Source organism: Sinocyclocheilus rhinocerous, unplaced genomic scaffold (assembly GCF_001515625.1).
Source record: "Sinocyclocheilus rhinocerous isolate Xijiao unplaced genomic scaffold, SAMN03320098_v1.1 scaffold407, whole genome shotgun sequence".
Taxonomy (NCBI): domain Eukaryota; kingdom Metazoa; phylum Chordata; class Actinopteri; order Cypriniformes; family Cyprinidae; genus Sinocyclocheilus; species Sinocyclocheilus rhinocerous.
Genome location: NW_015633444.1, coordinates 880,293 through 896,765, shown reverse-complemented (window position 1 = coordinate 896,765; position 16,473 = coordinate 880,293). Strand labels below are relative to the sequence as shown.

The following is a 16,473-nucleotide window of genomic DNA, read 5'->3' as shown; positions in this document are numbered from 1 at the left end:
CCAGCCCCTAGCGGCCAGTCGATGAATTGCAGTTTAAGTCACTTCCGTGTTTGTTTCAAGAGAGAGACCGGAAGGTTGCCGCTTGATCAGAAGCAAAGTTTTTGTACCACAGATGAATGTGAGCTCACTTAATATAGCACACGTCTGATTCAGACACTCAGAAGGGAAAACTCCCAGTGCGTCCTTCTATCCATCACTGCGGCTCAGCCATGACTCTCATGCCTATTGTGTTTGTGAGGCTTTTTCGGGATGTTACGTATGACGCAAAACCACCAGAAGTGAGAATGATCAACTGGTGAGATGCATGGTAGATGTTCGAAAGCACAGACACGCATCTGTTAACCAGCCGAGTGGTCATGGTGGGCGTTATTAGTCAGTATGCGTCTTTTATTTGCTGTGTTTGAGTCCTGCTGGAATCCCACGTCTAGATCAATCTTTTACCTGCGTGTTGAGGTGTAGAGCTGATCAGGTTGTTTGTTTTTGGGCCGCAGACCCCGAGGCGGCGGCGGCGGTGGCCCAGGCGGACCCCGAAAGCAGAAGGACCTTCCCACAGAGCCGCCCTACACGGCGTACGTCGGCAACCTGCCCTTCAACACAGTGCAAGGAGACATAGATGCCATCTTCAAAGACCTTAGCATCAGGAGCGTTCGACTAGTGCGAGACAAAGAGACAGACAAGTTCAAAGGTGGGCTGCTCCTCCAAACACAATGCATGATTAATAAGGAACATTGCTTATTATTCATACAGGGTTTCAGGAATCGCCGAAGCACTCAACTTTGTGCCGCAGACATGAATCATACCTCAAAATGTGTGGCTAGTTTATCTTTCCGTAGCTCAAGCAATACCAAGGTCATGGGTTTGATCTCCGTGAAACCACATGCTGTTAAAAACCTATGACTTGAATGAATGTTTTAAAAATCAATGTGAATAAAAGCATCTGCTGAATGATCCACTATGTTTGTTTTCGTGCTTCAGGTTTCTGTTATGTAGAGTTTGATGACTTGGAATCTCTAAAAGAGGCTTTGACGTATGATGGCGCTGTAAGTCACTTAATTACACTCTATTCATTCATTTTAAGGCAGAGATAATGGATGGGGCTATGTCTCTTCATTTTGACGAGGAATACACTAACCTTTGTTCTTATAGCTGATAAAAGTGAAATATTCATAAAACATAATACATGTGGGTCAAAGACGTTAAGATGTCCGCATCAAAAGAAATTTACAAAAGTGATTTTATGCCCATAGAAAGCACATTAAATGCAAGTGTCTACATTTAAGGTTTCAAATAAGTTTTTGAAGAATAAAAATGTCAAAATTTGGTTGAAATGTTATATTGTCATTCAGTGTAACACTTATAGTTATGTAAAAATTCAAACAACATTCTTATTCTGACCTGTACATATTAAAATATATAAAAGAATAAGTGAGCATATTAATTTTTATTGGGTTTTAAATGAGTAAAAAATTCTTACTGACAAATAGGCAAAACCTAGGATAGTGGCACATTTAAAAAAAAAAAAAAACATTTTAACAACTAATTAGTATTTGGGGTGAAAGTAATTAGTTTTTTAATGTGTCATAAATTGATTTTTGTTGTAAATATGCCTGACAAGATTGTTGCACTGGATGACATTTTAGTGGGTGTCTTCTGTAAATCAGGGGAAAATGTATGATATTTATTTCTTACTCAGAAAAACAAAAATACAAATACATGAAATAGAAAACTTTTACAAAATGTTTTGGAAAAACAACAATTTAAAGCAGTATTGTTTTTATGCTTAAACTCTTTTTCGTCTTTGACCCATGTACAGTAGAAAAACTTGACAGTAGAATAAAATATACACTGCAGTTCAAATGTTTGGGGTCCATAAGATTTAAAAAAAAAAAATTTTTTTAAGGAAATTAATGCTTTTATTCAGCAAGGATACATTAAATTGATCAGAAGTGACGAAGATTTTTTTAAATTGTTACAAAAGATTTCCAGAACTTTTTCAGAACTTTCTATTCAGCAAAGAATCAAAACAAAAGCTCCACAAAAATATGAAGCAGCACTACTGTTTGCAACATTAATGATGAATGCTGAATGTTTCCTGAGCACCAAATCAGCACATTATGTTTTCTGAAGGATCATGTGATGCTAAAGACTGGATACATTTTTAAATATATTAAAATAGAAAAATTATTTTAAATTATATTTCCCACTAGTATTGTTTTTACGGTATTTTTAATCATATTAAATGCAGCATAGGCAAGCATAAGGGTCTTCATTCAGAACTCTTTAACAAAATCTTACCAACCGCAAACTTTTGAACGCTAGTGTACTGTTTGATATATTGTGTGTTAAGTGTGAACTTCTTCCGCAGCTGCTAGGGGACCGATCTTTGAGGGTGGATATCGCGGAGGGCCGAAAGCAAGAACGTGGCGCCGGAGGCTTCGGCTTCCGGAAAGACGACAGAGGTACTGTGTGTGTGCCAATATATCAAAATATCACTGTCGTTCATAAGCACAATCTTTTTTATCTTGTGCTTCTATTAGTGCTGTTTACTCGCATTTTAGTCGTGTAGTAGTAGTTTGTCTGTTGATATATGTTGCTTGTGTTGTAAGTTGTTTCCTTTCAAATTTTGTGGTCTTTATAGTCTCAGAAATGAGCAGTGCTAGGGATGGGCGGTCCGATTTTCTTTACATTACAGTTGTATCAGGTTTTCCAGAGATGAAGGCATGAAGTTTTTGTTTTCTGAAGTTTTTTTTAAAGGTCCCATATTGTCAAAACTGAAATTTCCTGGCTTTTTTCATGATAACGGAGGTCTAGGTGCTATTTAACTACCATATAAGTTTTAAAACAGTCAGTCCACAGTAAAATGCACACAGCCTGCATAAAGTAGCTGTGATTTTTCACGAACCGTTGTGACTTCCGGCATACATGAACCTAGTTACCTCTGGTTGGCCTGACCGTGCGTCACTCAGAAAACAACAGGCCAATCAGAAGAGAGGCTCATGAATATTAATTAGACCTGTTCTCAGCAGAGCTCCTGAGAGAGGAGCTGTAAAAATATATTGAGATGGTTTTTGGTACTTATATCGCAAATATATATTCTTAAGGACATCATAACCTAAAATAAAACTCCAGAAAGGTGTAAAATATGTGACCTTTAACATGACATTACTGGAAGTAATTACTTGCATTTAATAGTCAGATTGTAAATTAAGAATTCATTCAGTTACAGACTCCAACTCGAGGTGTTAATCTTTTTTTTATTTATTTATTTTTTCAATAAAAAGACAAATTTGACCTTCAGGTGAAAAAGACCATCTTTTCTCTGAGGCATGCCAGACTTTGCTCGTCATTTAGTCCACTTAAACCTGCCCGGCAACAGTCGACTGCTACCTCACATTCACACTTCAGTTTCGTTGCAATCGTAAATGTTCACGATTGCTAAGCAACTTCAATTCATTTGATGGTGTGTATATCATGTATTTTACAATGTACATTGCTCCATTTTTCAAGTTATGTTAATTTCCTGTTTTGAGGTTGTTGTTTGTTCAAGCCGTTATTAGACCTTAATTCGAGTTCATTTTATTTTAGAGAAAATATGATGTAGTAAAACAATAAATTGACTGAATTACCCCAAAAATTGCAATACCATATAGTTGTTTAATATAAACCGTTTTTGTCGAATTTCTTTGTGATTTGCCATAACTAAGATTTCGGTCCTACTGCCAACCCCTAAGCAATGCTCAATATTAGTTTGTGCTCTTTGTCAACTTTTTGTGTCTTCTGTCTCTTATTCTGAACTGTTCTGCTTGATTATATTGCATATAGCTGTAAATATTTAATCCACTGCTCATACTACGCAAACAAAGCATTTCTTAAAGGGATAGTTCACCCAAAAATGAAAATGGTTCCAGCTATGTGGGTAATCAAATCATTTCTGGTCTCCATTGACTTCAGTGATGTTTTGTTTTCCATACTATGGAGGTCAATGGGGACCATCAACTTGTTTGGTTACTACATTCTTCAAAATTATGTTTAGCAGAAGAAAGAAACTCCTACAACTTGAGGGTGAGTGAATGATGATACAATTTTCATTTTTTGGGGTGAACTATCCCTTTAAGCCTGGCTTCTCACAGTCATTGTTCATGTACATATTTCATCTTCAGCTATTTTTGTACTTTTCTGTTTTTTCATCCCTCAATAGAATCCCCTTTCTAGCTCCTCTTCCTTCCCCTCTAACAAACGGAGTGCTTTCCTATAGGCTAAACTTCCCTGTCTAGCAGGTGTCTTCCTGTTAGCAGTGTTGGCAGATGATCTGATTGGTTCAGTGGGTGGCCCTTTCCTTCACCCTGATCTCAACTTTGAATTGTTGCCCCTATTATTATTAAACAGCCCCTGTCCCTTTCAGGCCGTGGTGGCTCACGTGGGGCCAGAGGAGGGGGACGTGACTCCAGAGACGACTACGACCAGTCTGGAGGAGGTGCGAAGTGTGAATTGGGCAAGAACCCGAATTCTTGGGGTGTTGGCTCTAGATAATAATTTTAGCAAAAAGTCTGAAGACACATCTGTGCTATATGACCACAGACATTCCTCTCTTTGTAAAAATGAACAGAAAACATGTTTGCAATAAATATACTCAGTGAAAGCGTAGTAAGCAAGGGGGATGTGAAGAAAATGAAAAAGTTTTAGGACAAGATTTTCATTACTTCATTGGCAGTGAAGATTTTTTTCTATTACAAAAAAAAAATTATTATTAATAAATATAACAATACCGTAAATAAATGGAATTATTATTATTGCTAATATTGACATTATTATTGTGATATTTTCATTACCGAGTATGCACTGTGAAGTTATGCAGTAGTGGAAGTCATTCTCATCACATTAATTTAAAAATAATAATGTTAATAAAATCAGCATATGTTCAAAACACAATCCCATGATGTGTACATAAAATTAAGTAGAATTTGTTTTTTGTTTTTTTCATGTAATGGAGAAAAATCATAATGGACGGTCGTTGGCTTTTTTCAACATGCAAATGTAGCTGCATATTATTGATTTTGGGGTGAAACATAATTGACATTACTTTATTTTTGTGACATTCACCCTGTTACAGTAAATGTTTTTCAGTCATTTTTATAAACTGAGGAAGTAGTCAAAATAGTGCTTGAAACCTTGTTGAAAATAACCCAGAATATTCCATTAAAACAGAGTCGCAGGACTTTATCAGCAGCGATCTTGCATATTTATGTTTTGGCTTTTTCATATATTTTAAGTTAATTTTTGAACATTGATCTCTCAGGGACTCCATCTCATTGCCATCAGTCATGGTGTCAGCAGAGTCTCCCTGCTGGTCTGCAGTCAAGATTTCCTCCCAAATTGAAGTTGCCTATAAACACTGATCTGGGATCAGACTTAATATTGTCTTGCAAATCTTAAGCACTATGATATATTGCCCAGAGCCAATCCTGGATCAGTATTTTGGTACAACTTTGCAGTCGAGTGGGAGAATGATGGACCAGTTACTCACACGCTTCCTTTTTCCACAGGATTTAGAGATGAGGACTTCATGGGTGGGAGGAGTCGAGGAGGCGGTCGCCCTGCCGAAAGAAGGGGGGGCGGAGCAGGCATGGGACGCTTCAGAGATGGACCTCCTCGAGGAGGCCAGACAGACTTCAGAGAACCCTCTGACGGTGTCACACATTTATTCATGCTGAAAAAGATACCTCTATATATGTGCTTCAAAGTCAACGTGAAATCTCAATACACGTTCCTGCTCAAACCTCTTCAGTGCAAGTAAATCACTCACATATGCGGAAAAAGTTCCAGTATAGGCGACTAAATGTCTAATGTTAGCCATTGGCTACTAAACTGATAGATTTCACTTTCCAGTGTTTGAGTTAAGCCCAAAGTATACTTCGTTGTTTGTGTACACGAGGGTCGGCGTACAGTACACATTTCAACTCCAGAATAGTATGCACCGCCCAATTTTTGTAACCGCGCATACTTTGTACATGCAGGTTGTGCATGCGCATTGAATTTGTTTTGCACTAATCAGTTGTTCCACAAGGTGGCAGCCTTGGTCCAGGCTGTTGTTTCACAGTAGAAAACCAAACTAAAGAGACGGGACAACAACAAATTATCAGAGACTGCAGCAACAACAGACGGTCCAAAAAATATTTGATGTCAAAATGCAGACCCCCTAAAAAGACTAAGACTTCCTTTATTCTCCCTTTTAAACAGAACAAAAAAATCAGATGGAAAACGTATCAAGTAAAGTGCAGTAAGAGTGTAAAAAGGTTAGGGCCATAAACAAGAAAAGGCAGCAAAAGTAAACCACAGATTTATTAAAAACTTTCATAAAAACAGAGGCTTAAGCACAGGTGGGTGGGACTGGGAAATAAAATAGGCCGGGGGAAAAAAAAAAATTGTAGATACAAAATGAGAACTTGCAATCAACAGACTAAAAGCACAACTGATGAGTGCTTGTGTTAGTGGGTTATGAGAGAGCTGCAGCTTTAGATTACAAGAGTACAAAGATATTTTTATTGGTTACAACTTCTAAAGAAAAGTAGAGCTTTCTAGAGCTCATGTGTCGACCGCCTGTTCACGCACGCTATCAAATGGAATATACTTTGAAAGGCTACGCACTTGTCTGAAAGCATACGCTAACGTTCACGTACAAAAACGAAGTATACTGTAAGTTTTTCATTCACCTGCACTTGAAATCTCTGACTGGGCACTTAAAAGTTTCACTCCGTCCTTACAGAGTCTTACATAGCTTTCAAAATAACTGCGCTCATTCAGAATTTAGTCTTTAAGAGCTATCAGAAGCCACTGCCGGACAGTTCTTTTGGTAGTGGGCGGAGCTAATTCTCCAACTCCGATCTCGATGGCTAATGCTCAACTTTTTCCATCCATGTTTTGATTTGAGCGAATCAATTCGAGCGACACAGATAATGTAGTTAATGTTCATGAGCAGCTTATACTGACCTTAGACCTGTTTTTCATAGTATAGTTATATAGTATTAGTAGTAGGGCTGTCAAAATGGCTGAAAAACTAAATTCGAATTTTGTACTTAAATATTATAAAAATTTGAATATATTCAAATTTGAAATGCATTATTTCAGTTAGGGTGAAGAAAAGCTTTTGGCTTCTCTTCTGAGGCCACAAGAGGGCGCATCGAGCAAAATATTACCAATGCACGCTTATTCAAAGCATAAGATAACATGACTATCTGTGAAAAAAAGTGCATAATGTTTAAAATAATGTTTATAAACCAATTGTAATTAATTAAGTTGCCTAAACGGCTATAAACAAAACAGCATCATGTATGTATGTATGCATAGATTAATACAAAGGGCAGGAAGCCAATCACACAGAGTACATTCTTCATTTAAAATCATGATATGCAGTGGGATGCGGAAAAACCCGCCATAAAGTCTGTTTTTCTTTCAAAGTTAAACTTGCATTAAAGTTACATGGCTTTCTAAACATGCAGCTCCTTTGTGCGAGATGCGAGTGCAACGGTGATAGATGTCCCTCTAGAAAATGCGCGAAATATGTGTTTTGTGTGAACGGCTTGATTTCAGTTTTGATGTAAACAAGATCTTCTCCACATTGATGTTCTCTTTTTCCGCAATATTTTTAATGAACAACGCAGCAGCGCCGCATCTAGTGGCTTCAACTGGATAGGCTAACAAAAACATTATAACGCAACGACACTTACATCGTCATCGCATCTCGTGCGCCACGGCCTAACGCACGCCTAAAATTGGAATGCAACGTTTTTGCATTCGAATGTGGATTTTTATTTTAAATTCGACGAATATTCAAAATTAGAATTTTTTTTTTGACAGCCCTAATTAGTAGTAGTATTTTAATAGTATTATTGTTGTTGTTTTACAGAAACACTGATTGAAACACTACCAGCACATTAGTTCTAACATAGGAAATGCTGATAATTTTTTTTAGTTGTGCTTTCCTATGTGAATGTATCTTTGTAAAAATCTGCCATATATATTAAACATTTATTAGCCAATGGCGATTCTGTTGCCAAGGTGTGTGTAGAGGGTTGGTTTTGTGGATGTGGACAATTCATTATTTCAATGAATTATATTTTCAATTCCCAATTGACTAAAAAGGGTTGCAGATATTATTTCACGTTGACTTTAAATGATGTTTTTGACACTTGCATAAATTCTACAATAACATCTAATGTCTCGATTTCTCATTTTTTCCACAGAGGAAAGAGCGCAGAGACCAAGGCTACAGCTGAAGCCGCGTACAGTGGCAGCTCCCCTTAACCAAGTGGCCAACCCCAACTCGGCCATCTTTGGGGGTGCCAAACCCAGGGAGGAGGTAATTCCCAAAGACAAACACTAAGAGACTGCAGCCTCCCTCGGCGCTCCAAAAGGAAGCAAGGAAGGGAGGGAGGAGAGAAAGAAAGGGAGGGATATTCGGGGAGGGATGGGTGAGGTCCGGGGATGACAAACGACGACGAAAAAACGTATCATGCCAACGGGAATGCGATAAGGCCTCTGTCGTCATTCCTTCCTGTTAGAGATGAACGGAGTCCCTGCGAATTCAGATCGCGCGACTATACCGTATATTTATTCAATGGAAAAAAAATCTACAGTAAGACCACATCCACATCGATCGATCGTCATGACACTTGCGCACACCAACGAGCAGCTCGTGAATGCATGGCAAAACTGTTTAACAATGGTTTTATGTCCACCCTTGCTTCCCTGTAATTAGTGCCTGCTCTTTACTGTAGTTTTCGTCAGGGGAAAGTTCTTTCACATCCTTGGTGAGATCCGAAAGGTTTTTTTTTTTTTTTGGAGCTGCTCTCTTAAATGGAATGGAAACTGATTTTAAATGTTTTTGTTTGTGTTTTGTAGCTGTAGACTAAACTACACACGCCAAGCCCTTTTATCATGCGAATAATGACGACACTGATTTGGTTTGTGCGCTTTTCTCGCGGGGCAGCTAGCTAGCGTTTCGACAGTTGACATTCATGATGGCGTTCACGAAAAGCAGTATTAGGTTTATTGGATTTGAACTGCCATCGTTTTGTATTTTGTTCTTTGGATTTTTGATGGACTGCATCTATGAAGATTTTTCTCTTTGGTGTGATTTCCAGCAATGGCACGAGCTCCCTCACGATTTCAGCCGACTCACATATACGCAAACCTTCGAACGCACACTGGATTGTACATGTGGTGCTTGTCCTCTCCCGAGTCCTCACGGTGCGTGTAAGTTGAGGTTAAAGCACAACGTAGTCCAGCTGTACAGTCAGTGTTCGGTTTCGGAGAACTTGGTAGATCTTCAACCCAGCGCAATCTTCCCGCTTGTGTTGAATCGATCCTGCTATTGCTTTGTCAGAATGTTCATGTGCAAATTTCACCGACTCAATGAACAACGCAGCAGCGCCGCATCTAGTGGCTTCAACTGGATAGGCTAACAAAAACATTATAACGCAACGACACTTACATCGTCATCGCATCTCGTGCGCCACGGCCTAACGCACGCCTAAAATTGGAATGCAACGTTTTTGCATTCGAATGTGGATTTTTATTTTAAATTCGACGAATATTCAAAATTAGAATTTTTTTTTTGACAGCCCTAATTAGTAGTAGTATTTTAATAGTATTATTGTTGTTGTTTTACAGAAACACTGATTGAAACACTACCAGCACATTAGTTCTAACATAGGAAATGCTGATAATTTTTTTTAGTTGTGCTTTCCTATGTGAATGTATCTTTGTAAAAATCTGCCATATATATTAAACATTTATTAGCCAATGGCGATTCTGTTGCCAAGGTGTGTGTAGAGGGTTGGTTTTGTGGATGTGGACAATTCATTATTTCAATGAATTATATTTTCAATTCCCAATTGACTAAAAAGGGTTGCAGATATTATTTCACGTTGACTTTAAATGATGTTTTTGACACTTGCATAAATTCTACAATAACATCTAATGTCTCGATTTCTCATTTTTTCCACAGAGGAAAGAGCGCAGAGACCAAGGCTTGCATCTATGAAGATTTTTCTCTTTGGTGTGATTTCCAGCAATGGCACGAGCTCCCTCACGATTTCAGCCGACTCACATATACGCAAACCTTCGAACGCACACTGGATTGTACATGTGGTGCTTGTCCTCTCCCTAGTCCTCACGGTGCGTGTAAATTGGCGCGTTAAAGCACAACGTAGTCCAGCTGTACAGTCAGTGTTCGGTTTCGGAGAACTTGGTAGATCTTCAACCCAGCGCAATCTTCCCGCTTGTGTTGAATCGATCCTGCTATTGCTTTGTCAGAATGTTCATGTGCAAATTTCACCGACTCCTTCAATGGACCCTGTGTAACCATCTTGTTCTTGTTTTATGTTTCCGTTCTCTAAAGAATTAGTATCTGTGTCAGTGTGGCTGCATTATTCCGGAAGGCTATACTGGATTCTACTGGCTTTGATCACCATAAAATCTTTCAAAGACTTCAGTGACACGCAGGCAGGGGCACGAGGTGCTGGTCTTCTCTCGAATCTGAACGAGCCCTCATCCGATTGGCTTAAAAAGCAAGTGGAGGTGGGGGCTCTAGAAAGGGGGAGGGGCACAGTCTTAACTCCGCCTCTGCCTGTCCTCGCTGGCTCCTCCCACACGCCTCAAAGAACCAAAACTTGGAGGATGGCATCTCCAGGTTGAATGCGTTTAAGGACTTCAGCATCTCTTTCCCTTCCCAAAGTATCTTTTGTGTTTTTCGAATTTGTAGACGCACGGACGTAATTGCCGCCGTGTCCATTTTATATTTTGCTCTTTAGATTTCTTTACTGTATTTGAAGATTAAAACGTTGAGCTTGATTCTTAATTAAACCATTTCAAAGTGAAAAGGTTTTTGAATTCTTGCCTTGTCTTTACGAAAGATTTTCCCACCCTGAGCAAATCCTGGCTCATCCAGAGCTTTCGGGAACAATGTGCCACATGTTTCATTCATTTAGAAGAGTATGCATGATAGGTTTGGTTGGTGACACATGGGTCTACAGTCTACAGCGACATTCACAGCTTGACGGCAGTGTATTTCTTTTCACGCGAAAAAACAATAGTAGAAACTATGATCCGTAACAGCATCAGTACTGCCTTTCCATATGAAGCTAATTGAACAAAAATGAACTGCTTACACATTTCCAGACACGCCGGTGACGCCAGGCGCTGCTGTAGTTTCATCGAGTGTAGAGTCCTCATGGGAAATCCTTCTCTTCACATTTTACTGGATATAAATGAGGAAGTTCGTTTTTTTTTCTTACTGTATAATGGAGGTCAGCTGTTTTTATTCTTTTGTTTTTCTTTTCATTTTCCTACACTGTTTATGGCAATAAATTGTATGATCTTAGTGTTTGAAATGAATGTGTTGACATAGGATAACGGGATGAATTTATCCTGTGTCCTGGGAAGCTATATGGTGTTGGAGTCATTTGAAGGACAAAAAAAATTGTGCAAAAATTCGACCTGGCAGTTGGTTTCACGCCGGAGTTGTGTCGCAAGCTTCAAGAACAAGGTAACAGAACTTGTCATTGCAAGACACAAAGTCTTATTTCTGTTGGGTTAACACGTGAAGTCTTTATTCTCAACATAGGAGACACGTGATGAGTGATTGTTTTGCGTATGTAAAGAATAAAAGATTTGAAGAGGAGACCCTGGCTTTGGGGTGTCATGATCTACACGCAAGGAGACAGCGTTTGGGACAGTTCAGGGGGTGATTCACCAAAAAATGAAAATTGTTATCATTTATAGTCGCTCTCTGCGTGTTCCAAACCTGTATGAGTTTCTTCCTTCTGTTGAACACAAAAGAAGGTATTTGAAGAATGTTGGTAACCGACTTCCACAGTATGTTTATCCATTTTGTGGGTATGTCAAAATACTGCCTGAATGTAAATACTTACATTTGAAATCATATGAAATCAAATTTATTTTTCTCACATTAATAGCAATATTGGAGTGTTTCGAGTTTTCATGAAAATAATGTCTCAATGCAAATTGAGTTCTGCAAAGTACATTTTTCACCCATTTGGGTTTTGGGGTGAAATATGACCTGGAAGTCTTTTGCAAGATCCACCGTTGGATATGTTTTTCTTTTACATGTAGGCCTACAGTGAAAGTAATGCACCTAAATAGATCAACTTTGACACTGGAGCAACATGTCTGTGGTGTGAAAGAATGAAGCTTATTTAAATCTGTAGCGACTTTATTGAGTCTCCTACAAGCTTTAGTTGGAAGTGAACGAGGAAACAAGGGTTAATATATTTATATATGGGCTATTAATGCTAGTATCTAATTGATACAGTCAGTTGTTTCACTACTTTACATACTGAACTCTACTGTGATTATGAACTTGAGTGCTTGATAAAAGATCATCTAGCACTGGAGCAAAGGTAACAAAACAAGGTTCTCCACAGTCAATTTATTATGCAATCTTGGGGGTTTCATTTAGTTCATGCGCAATCCCATGCACATAATTTGTTTTATTTCAGCAGAGGTCGCTGTCTATTGCCTTAGTGAATTTAGATCAGATAGAATTCTTTCTCGGATCACAGAAAATGTGCCGTCTATGCAATGAGTTCTGGAATGGACGTTGCTTCTAATGGGTCATTTCTAATATATGCAACATTCACAGTTGCCCATATTAATATATATTTCAACTTTAATAGTTACAAGTTGTTATTTACACACACACACACACACACACACACACAGAAGATGAAAATAAAGTTAAGTTAGTCAAATCCATTGCTAATACTTATCCTACTGATATTTGTGCTTTTGTCTTCCCACCAAAAAAGTTGTATCACTTTATGTGGTTCAAGAACTGTTAGGGATGTCATAAGGCTAATCAAGATGGAAATTAAGGATATGAGAGAAAAATATAAATGATGACAAAGCATATGGTGAGAAAATAAAACTGATTTATTTATTATTTTGAGTTCGTTATTATATTTTTTACTATGTATCAAATATTAATGCGGTAAGGCACGATGTTTAAAATTCAACTGATATAACAATTTTCAGAATCGTTGTTTATATGTGAAAGACTTTACAGCTGTAGATCATGTGATACCGATTATTTTTCTCAGCGCTAGTCAGGATGGACCAATCACAGTCGGTTGAGATTAACCTGGAATTAAGAAGTAGGTAACTTGTTGATATATTTAATACATTATACGTTTTAGTGTTCATACGTTAGTATACAAGAGAGAGAGAGACAGCAGTCTGTTTCTGAGCCGTCAAGTTCCTCCTTGAGGAAGTTTAATATATTTCTTTCTTTAAACTTATTTTTACAGAGAATTCACAAAAACAACCAACTTATACTCATTTAATTTCTGTTTAATGGCCAGTGATTCAGAACTCAACGACTGCGTCAACCGCCTTGATGTCCGACGTGCGCGTTCTCGTGTTTTGAACTAGTCGACGTGTTGCTCGCGCTCCTGCTAACGACTCTAGCTCGCGAACAAACAGTTGCCGAAGTTCATCCAAAACACCAAAGCTGTGTGGAGCTCGTCCAAGTTCAACCATTACATTAAAAGCGGGTGATTTGCTTATAAAGTCTCTTCCTGATTCCTCAAATTGTTCGGGGGGAGCTCAGTTCAGAGTTTTGGACATTTCTGCGGCTGCGGTTTGCGAGCGCTTCTCTTCGTTTCATTAGAGGTGAGTTTAACGACGTCCTTTCGGCTGAATTAAGAGAGTAGAAATTAAACAACCTCTATCTATCTTTTACTTTCACTCTCATTAATATATCTCTTTAGAATTTGCTGAGTTTTAAACACTTTAATGTCAACTTCGCCACTACTTTTCGCCTTTGAACTCGTTCAGCTCAGTGTGAAACTGTCCCAATACTCTAATATGCGAATACTTTATTATGTGTGAACTTTATGTAATCCTGATACTACACTTTAAATGGCTATACATGTAATCTTAGCTGTATAGAGTCCTGATACGATGCTTGTATATACGGAATAATTTCAGTTATGTAGTAATTGTGAGGCGTTTATGTGCTCGTGCTGGTTTTGCTTTTCTGCTGCACGATCGGTTTTGGTGAACACAAGTGTTCCTGTTTTAAAGAGGAAGTTTTAGAAGAGTGATCTGATCTGACACACGGAGGTTTGAGGTTGCCAGGTCACTGTGTGAACTTTGAATTGCGTAGTTGATTTGCACAAAGAGGAAGATGTGATCAGAGTAATGCTCAGATCAGCACACTGCCTTTGCTTCTAGCTTAAAAAAAGAGAGAAGGTGCTTTTTACTGCAAAAACAGTAAATGTTACTCATTAATGTGTTACTTGATTTGGTTTCTCTTTATAGATGTCAATGGCTTGAATTGTATATCCCAGGCTGTCTGTCTCTGAACCTCACACTTGACAAGTCATTGACTCATTTTCAAGGTGAGAACACTAATTAAACTGAACTCACACCATTTTATCCTAAACGTAAAATTGAAATGCTTATTCATACATGCAATTATATGAATACACCTATTCATTTAAATATATGATGAAGATGAACATGTTTTAATTGCTGAATTAAAGTCCATTTAGAGAAAAAAAAATGAACATACGGCTTTTTGTCTGCCAAGTCATGTCATGTGGTGCAACTAACATGCAGGAAAAAAACAAAAAACAAGCATAAAATTGAAATTATGTCATGGAGACTCAAACTTTAAATTGTCAGATAATTTTACCTTGTTATGACACAAGCTTAGTTCAAGTTGTAAAATGACATATAAAATAGTTTGACTCCTTACAAAAACAACAACAATGATATTTATGAATTAATAATTCATGATATTTGTAAAGATGTTACTTAAAAAGTGAAAATGATGAGATATGTTCACTTGCATGTATTCAAGGTGTAAATAAAAATAAAAATATGTATTACACCGTTTTACTTGATGGTTACACCACATTGCATTTTTAGAGTCATTAAACTGAAACTTTCCTTAGAGTTTTTCAAAAACCAATTGCAACAAACATGAAAGAGTACGTTCTAAGAATTTAGCACATGTGTTCTAAACTAGAATTTTAAATGATTTTACCATTTTTTATGCCATTAAAAATGTAGGAACTGTCTTGCTCCTGATGTCAGCTAGAACTCTTTCCTTGTGACTCCCATTTTTCTGGCTTTTTTTTTTTTAATTCATATTCTTTTGCTGCTTTTCAAGCATTGGTATTTCCCTCAGAAAAAAACTAAACCCAGATTCAACATACTAGTAAACTATATTTAAGCATTCTATTTAAAGGCAAACAAAACATAATCATTAACACAATTCTTACTGGCCTCATTACAGTAAATGTGTGTGAGAGGGAGTGTGTAACATGTACACCAGTTTGCAGAGACCTGCAGTCATTTTACCTTTAAAGCTGTTCAGATTATTCATATCCTTTACATTTCAAATTTGTAGCCGTCAAACCTAATGGGTCATTTATAATGTCACTCTGCCCTATGACCTGTCAGCAGTAAGTCCAGACTTTACGAGTATCCTCCTGCTGTTGAGCGATCTGTCTCAGTGGGTGTTGTGTTGTCTAGTCACAGTGCAGCTATTGTTGGTCTGTTTCTAGTGAGTGTTTGGGTGTACTGACACTGCGGGCCGGGGCGTTAAAGGGGGGCTGGGGTATTTTATGACAGCCCAGCAATATTCAGTCAGCTGGTCAGTGAGGGCTGTAAGAGCATTTTGTTGGTTTGAACTTTGCACGTGCTGCCATGTTTGCTGACGCCAAGTAATCTGAATTGGATGGTTTTTGTTGTGTTGTGTTGTGGATGGATTTTTTTATTTTCAACTTGAATGCAAGTTTTGATTTTGTAGTTAGGGCCAATGACAGACTTTTACAATGTAGAATATATAGTATATTAGAGCTTGGATGACACTATCCATTTGAATCAGTATTTATTTTGATGAGCCGAGCCGACATCAGCTCTTAAATCCCTAGAATCGTTCTTTTAGTCCATTCTGTTTATTCACTAAACGTTATTTTTAGCACATCTGCCATCCAATAATCACAATGAACTTTGTGCTTTGTTACTTTTGAAACAAAGTCCGAGCTCTGTCAATTTTATTTTGAAATGAAACGGCATATTATTAGTCATTAGTCAACTAACTTAGAAAGAAATATATCTAGTGAGGGGATAAACCTTAGCTATGGTTCAGTTGGAAGATTTCGCCAGTGCTGTCCCGCCAACGCGAGGTCTGACTTTCCCGGAGAAGTGTCACCGTCTGTTCTGTGCAGTGAGCGGCAGAGCCTGTCGCTTACTGATTGACACATTTTGATAAATATATGCACTGTATTACATGTTCATTAAATTCTTACTGGTTGATGTCTCATTTTTTGTATGCTTGAATTAGTGCTGGGCGGTATACCGGTTCATACCGATTACCGGTGTTTATTTTTTGTTATGATATGAATTTTTAAAATACCGCAATACCGGTGTATGTCGCTTAAA

General features: G+C 37.9%; 2 protein-coding genes across 10 annotated transcripts in view; both read left to right on the top strand.

The window, feature by feature from the left end:
• Positions 1-10,875, top strand: part of LOC107744028 (eukaryotic translation initiation factor 4H-like) — a 17,801-nt gene extending 6,926 nt beyond the window's left edge. Inside the window, exons 2-8 of one of the 2 annotated variants that reach the window (XM_016557497.1) lie at positions 492-685; positions 976-1,040; positions 2,366-2,459; positions 4,403-4,474; positions 5,544-5,687; positions 8,241-8,356; positions 10,400-10,875. In XM_016557497.1, the coding sequence (XP_016412983.1) occupies positions 492-685; positions 976-1,040; positions 2,366-2,459; positions 4,403-4,474; positions 5,544-5,687; positions 8,241-8,356; positions 10,400-10,405 (691 nt within the window). In that variant the 3' untranslated portion in view covers positions 10,406-10,875. The remainder of the gene's footprint in view (positions 1-491; positions 686-975; positions 1,041-2,365; positions 2,460-4,402; positions 4,475-5,543; positions 5,688-8,240; positions 8,357-10,399) is intronic. The other variant, XM_016557498.1, reaches the window with a different exon arrangement.
• Positions 10,876-13,580: 2,705 nt separating this feature from the next.
• The window catches only part of LOC107744027 (E3 ubiquitin-protein ligase rififylin-like), a 20,166-nt gene continuing 17,273 nt past the window's right edge, over positions 13,581-16,473 (top strand). For 6 of the 8 annotated variants that reach the window (XM_016557496.1, XM_016557491.1, XM_016557495.1 and 3 more), the window contains exons 1-2: positions 13,581-13,689; positions 14,341-14,420. The gene's annotated coding sequence lies outside the window, so the exon portion shown is untranslated. The remainder of the gene's footprint in view (positions 13,690-14,340; positions 14,421-16,473) is intronic. The other 2 variants (XM_016557492.1, XM_016557490.1) reach the window with 1 other exon arrangement.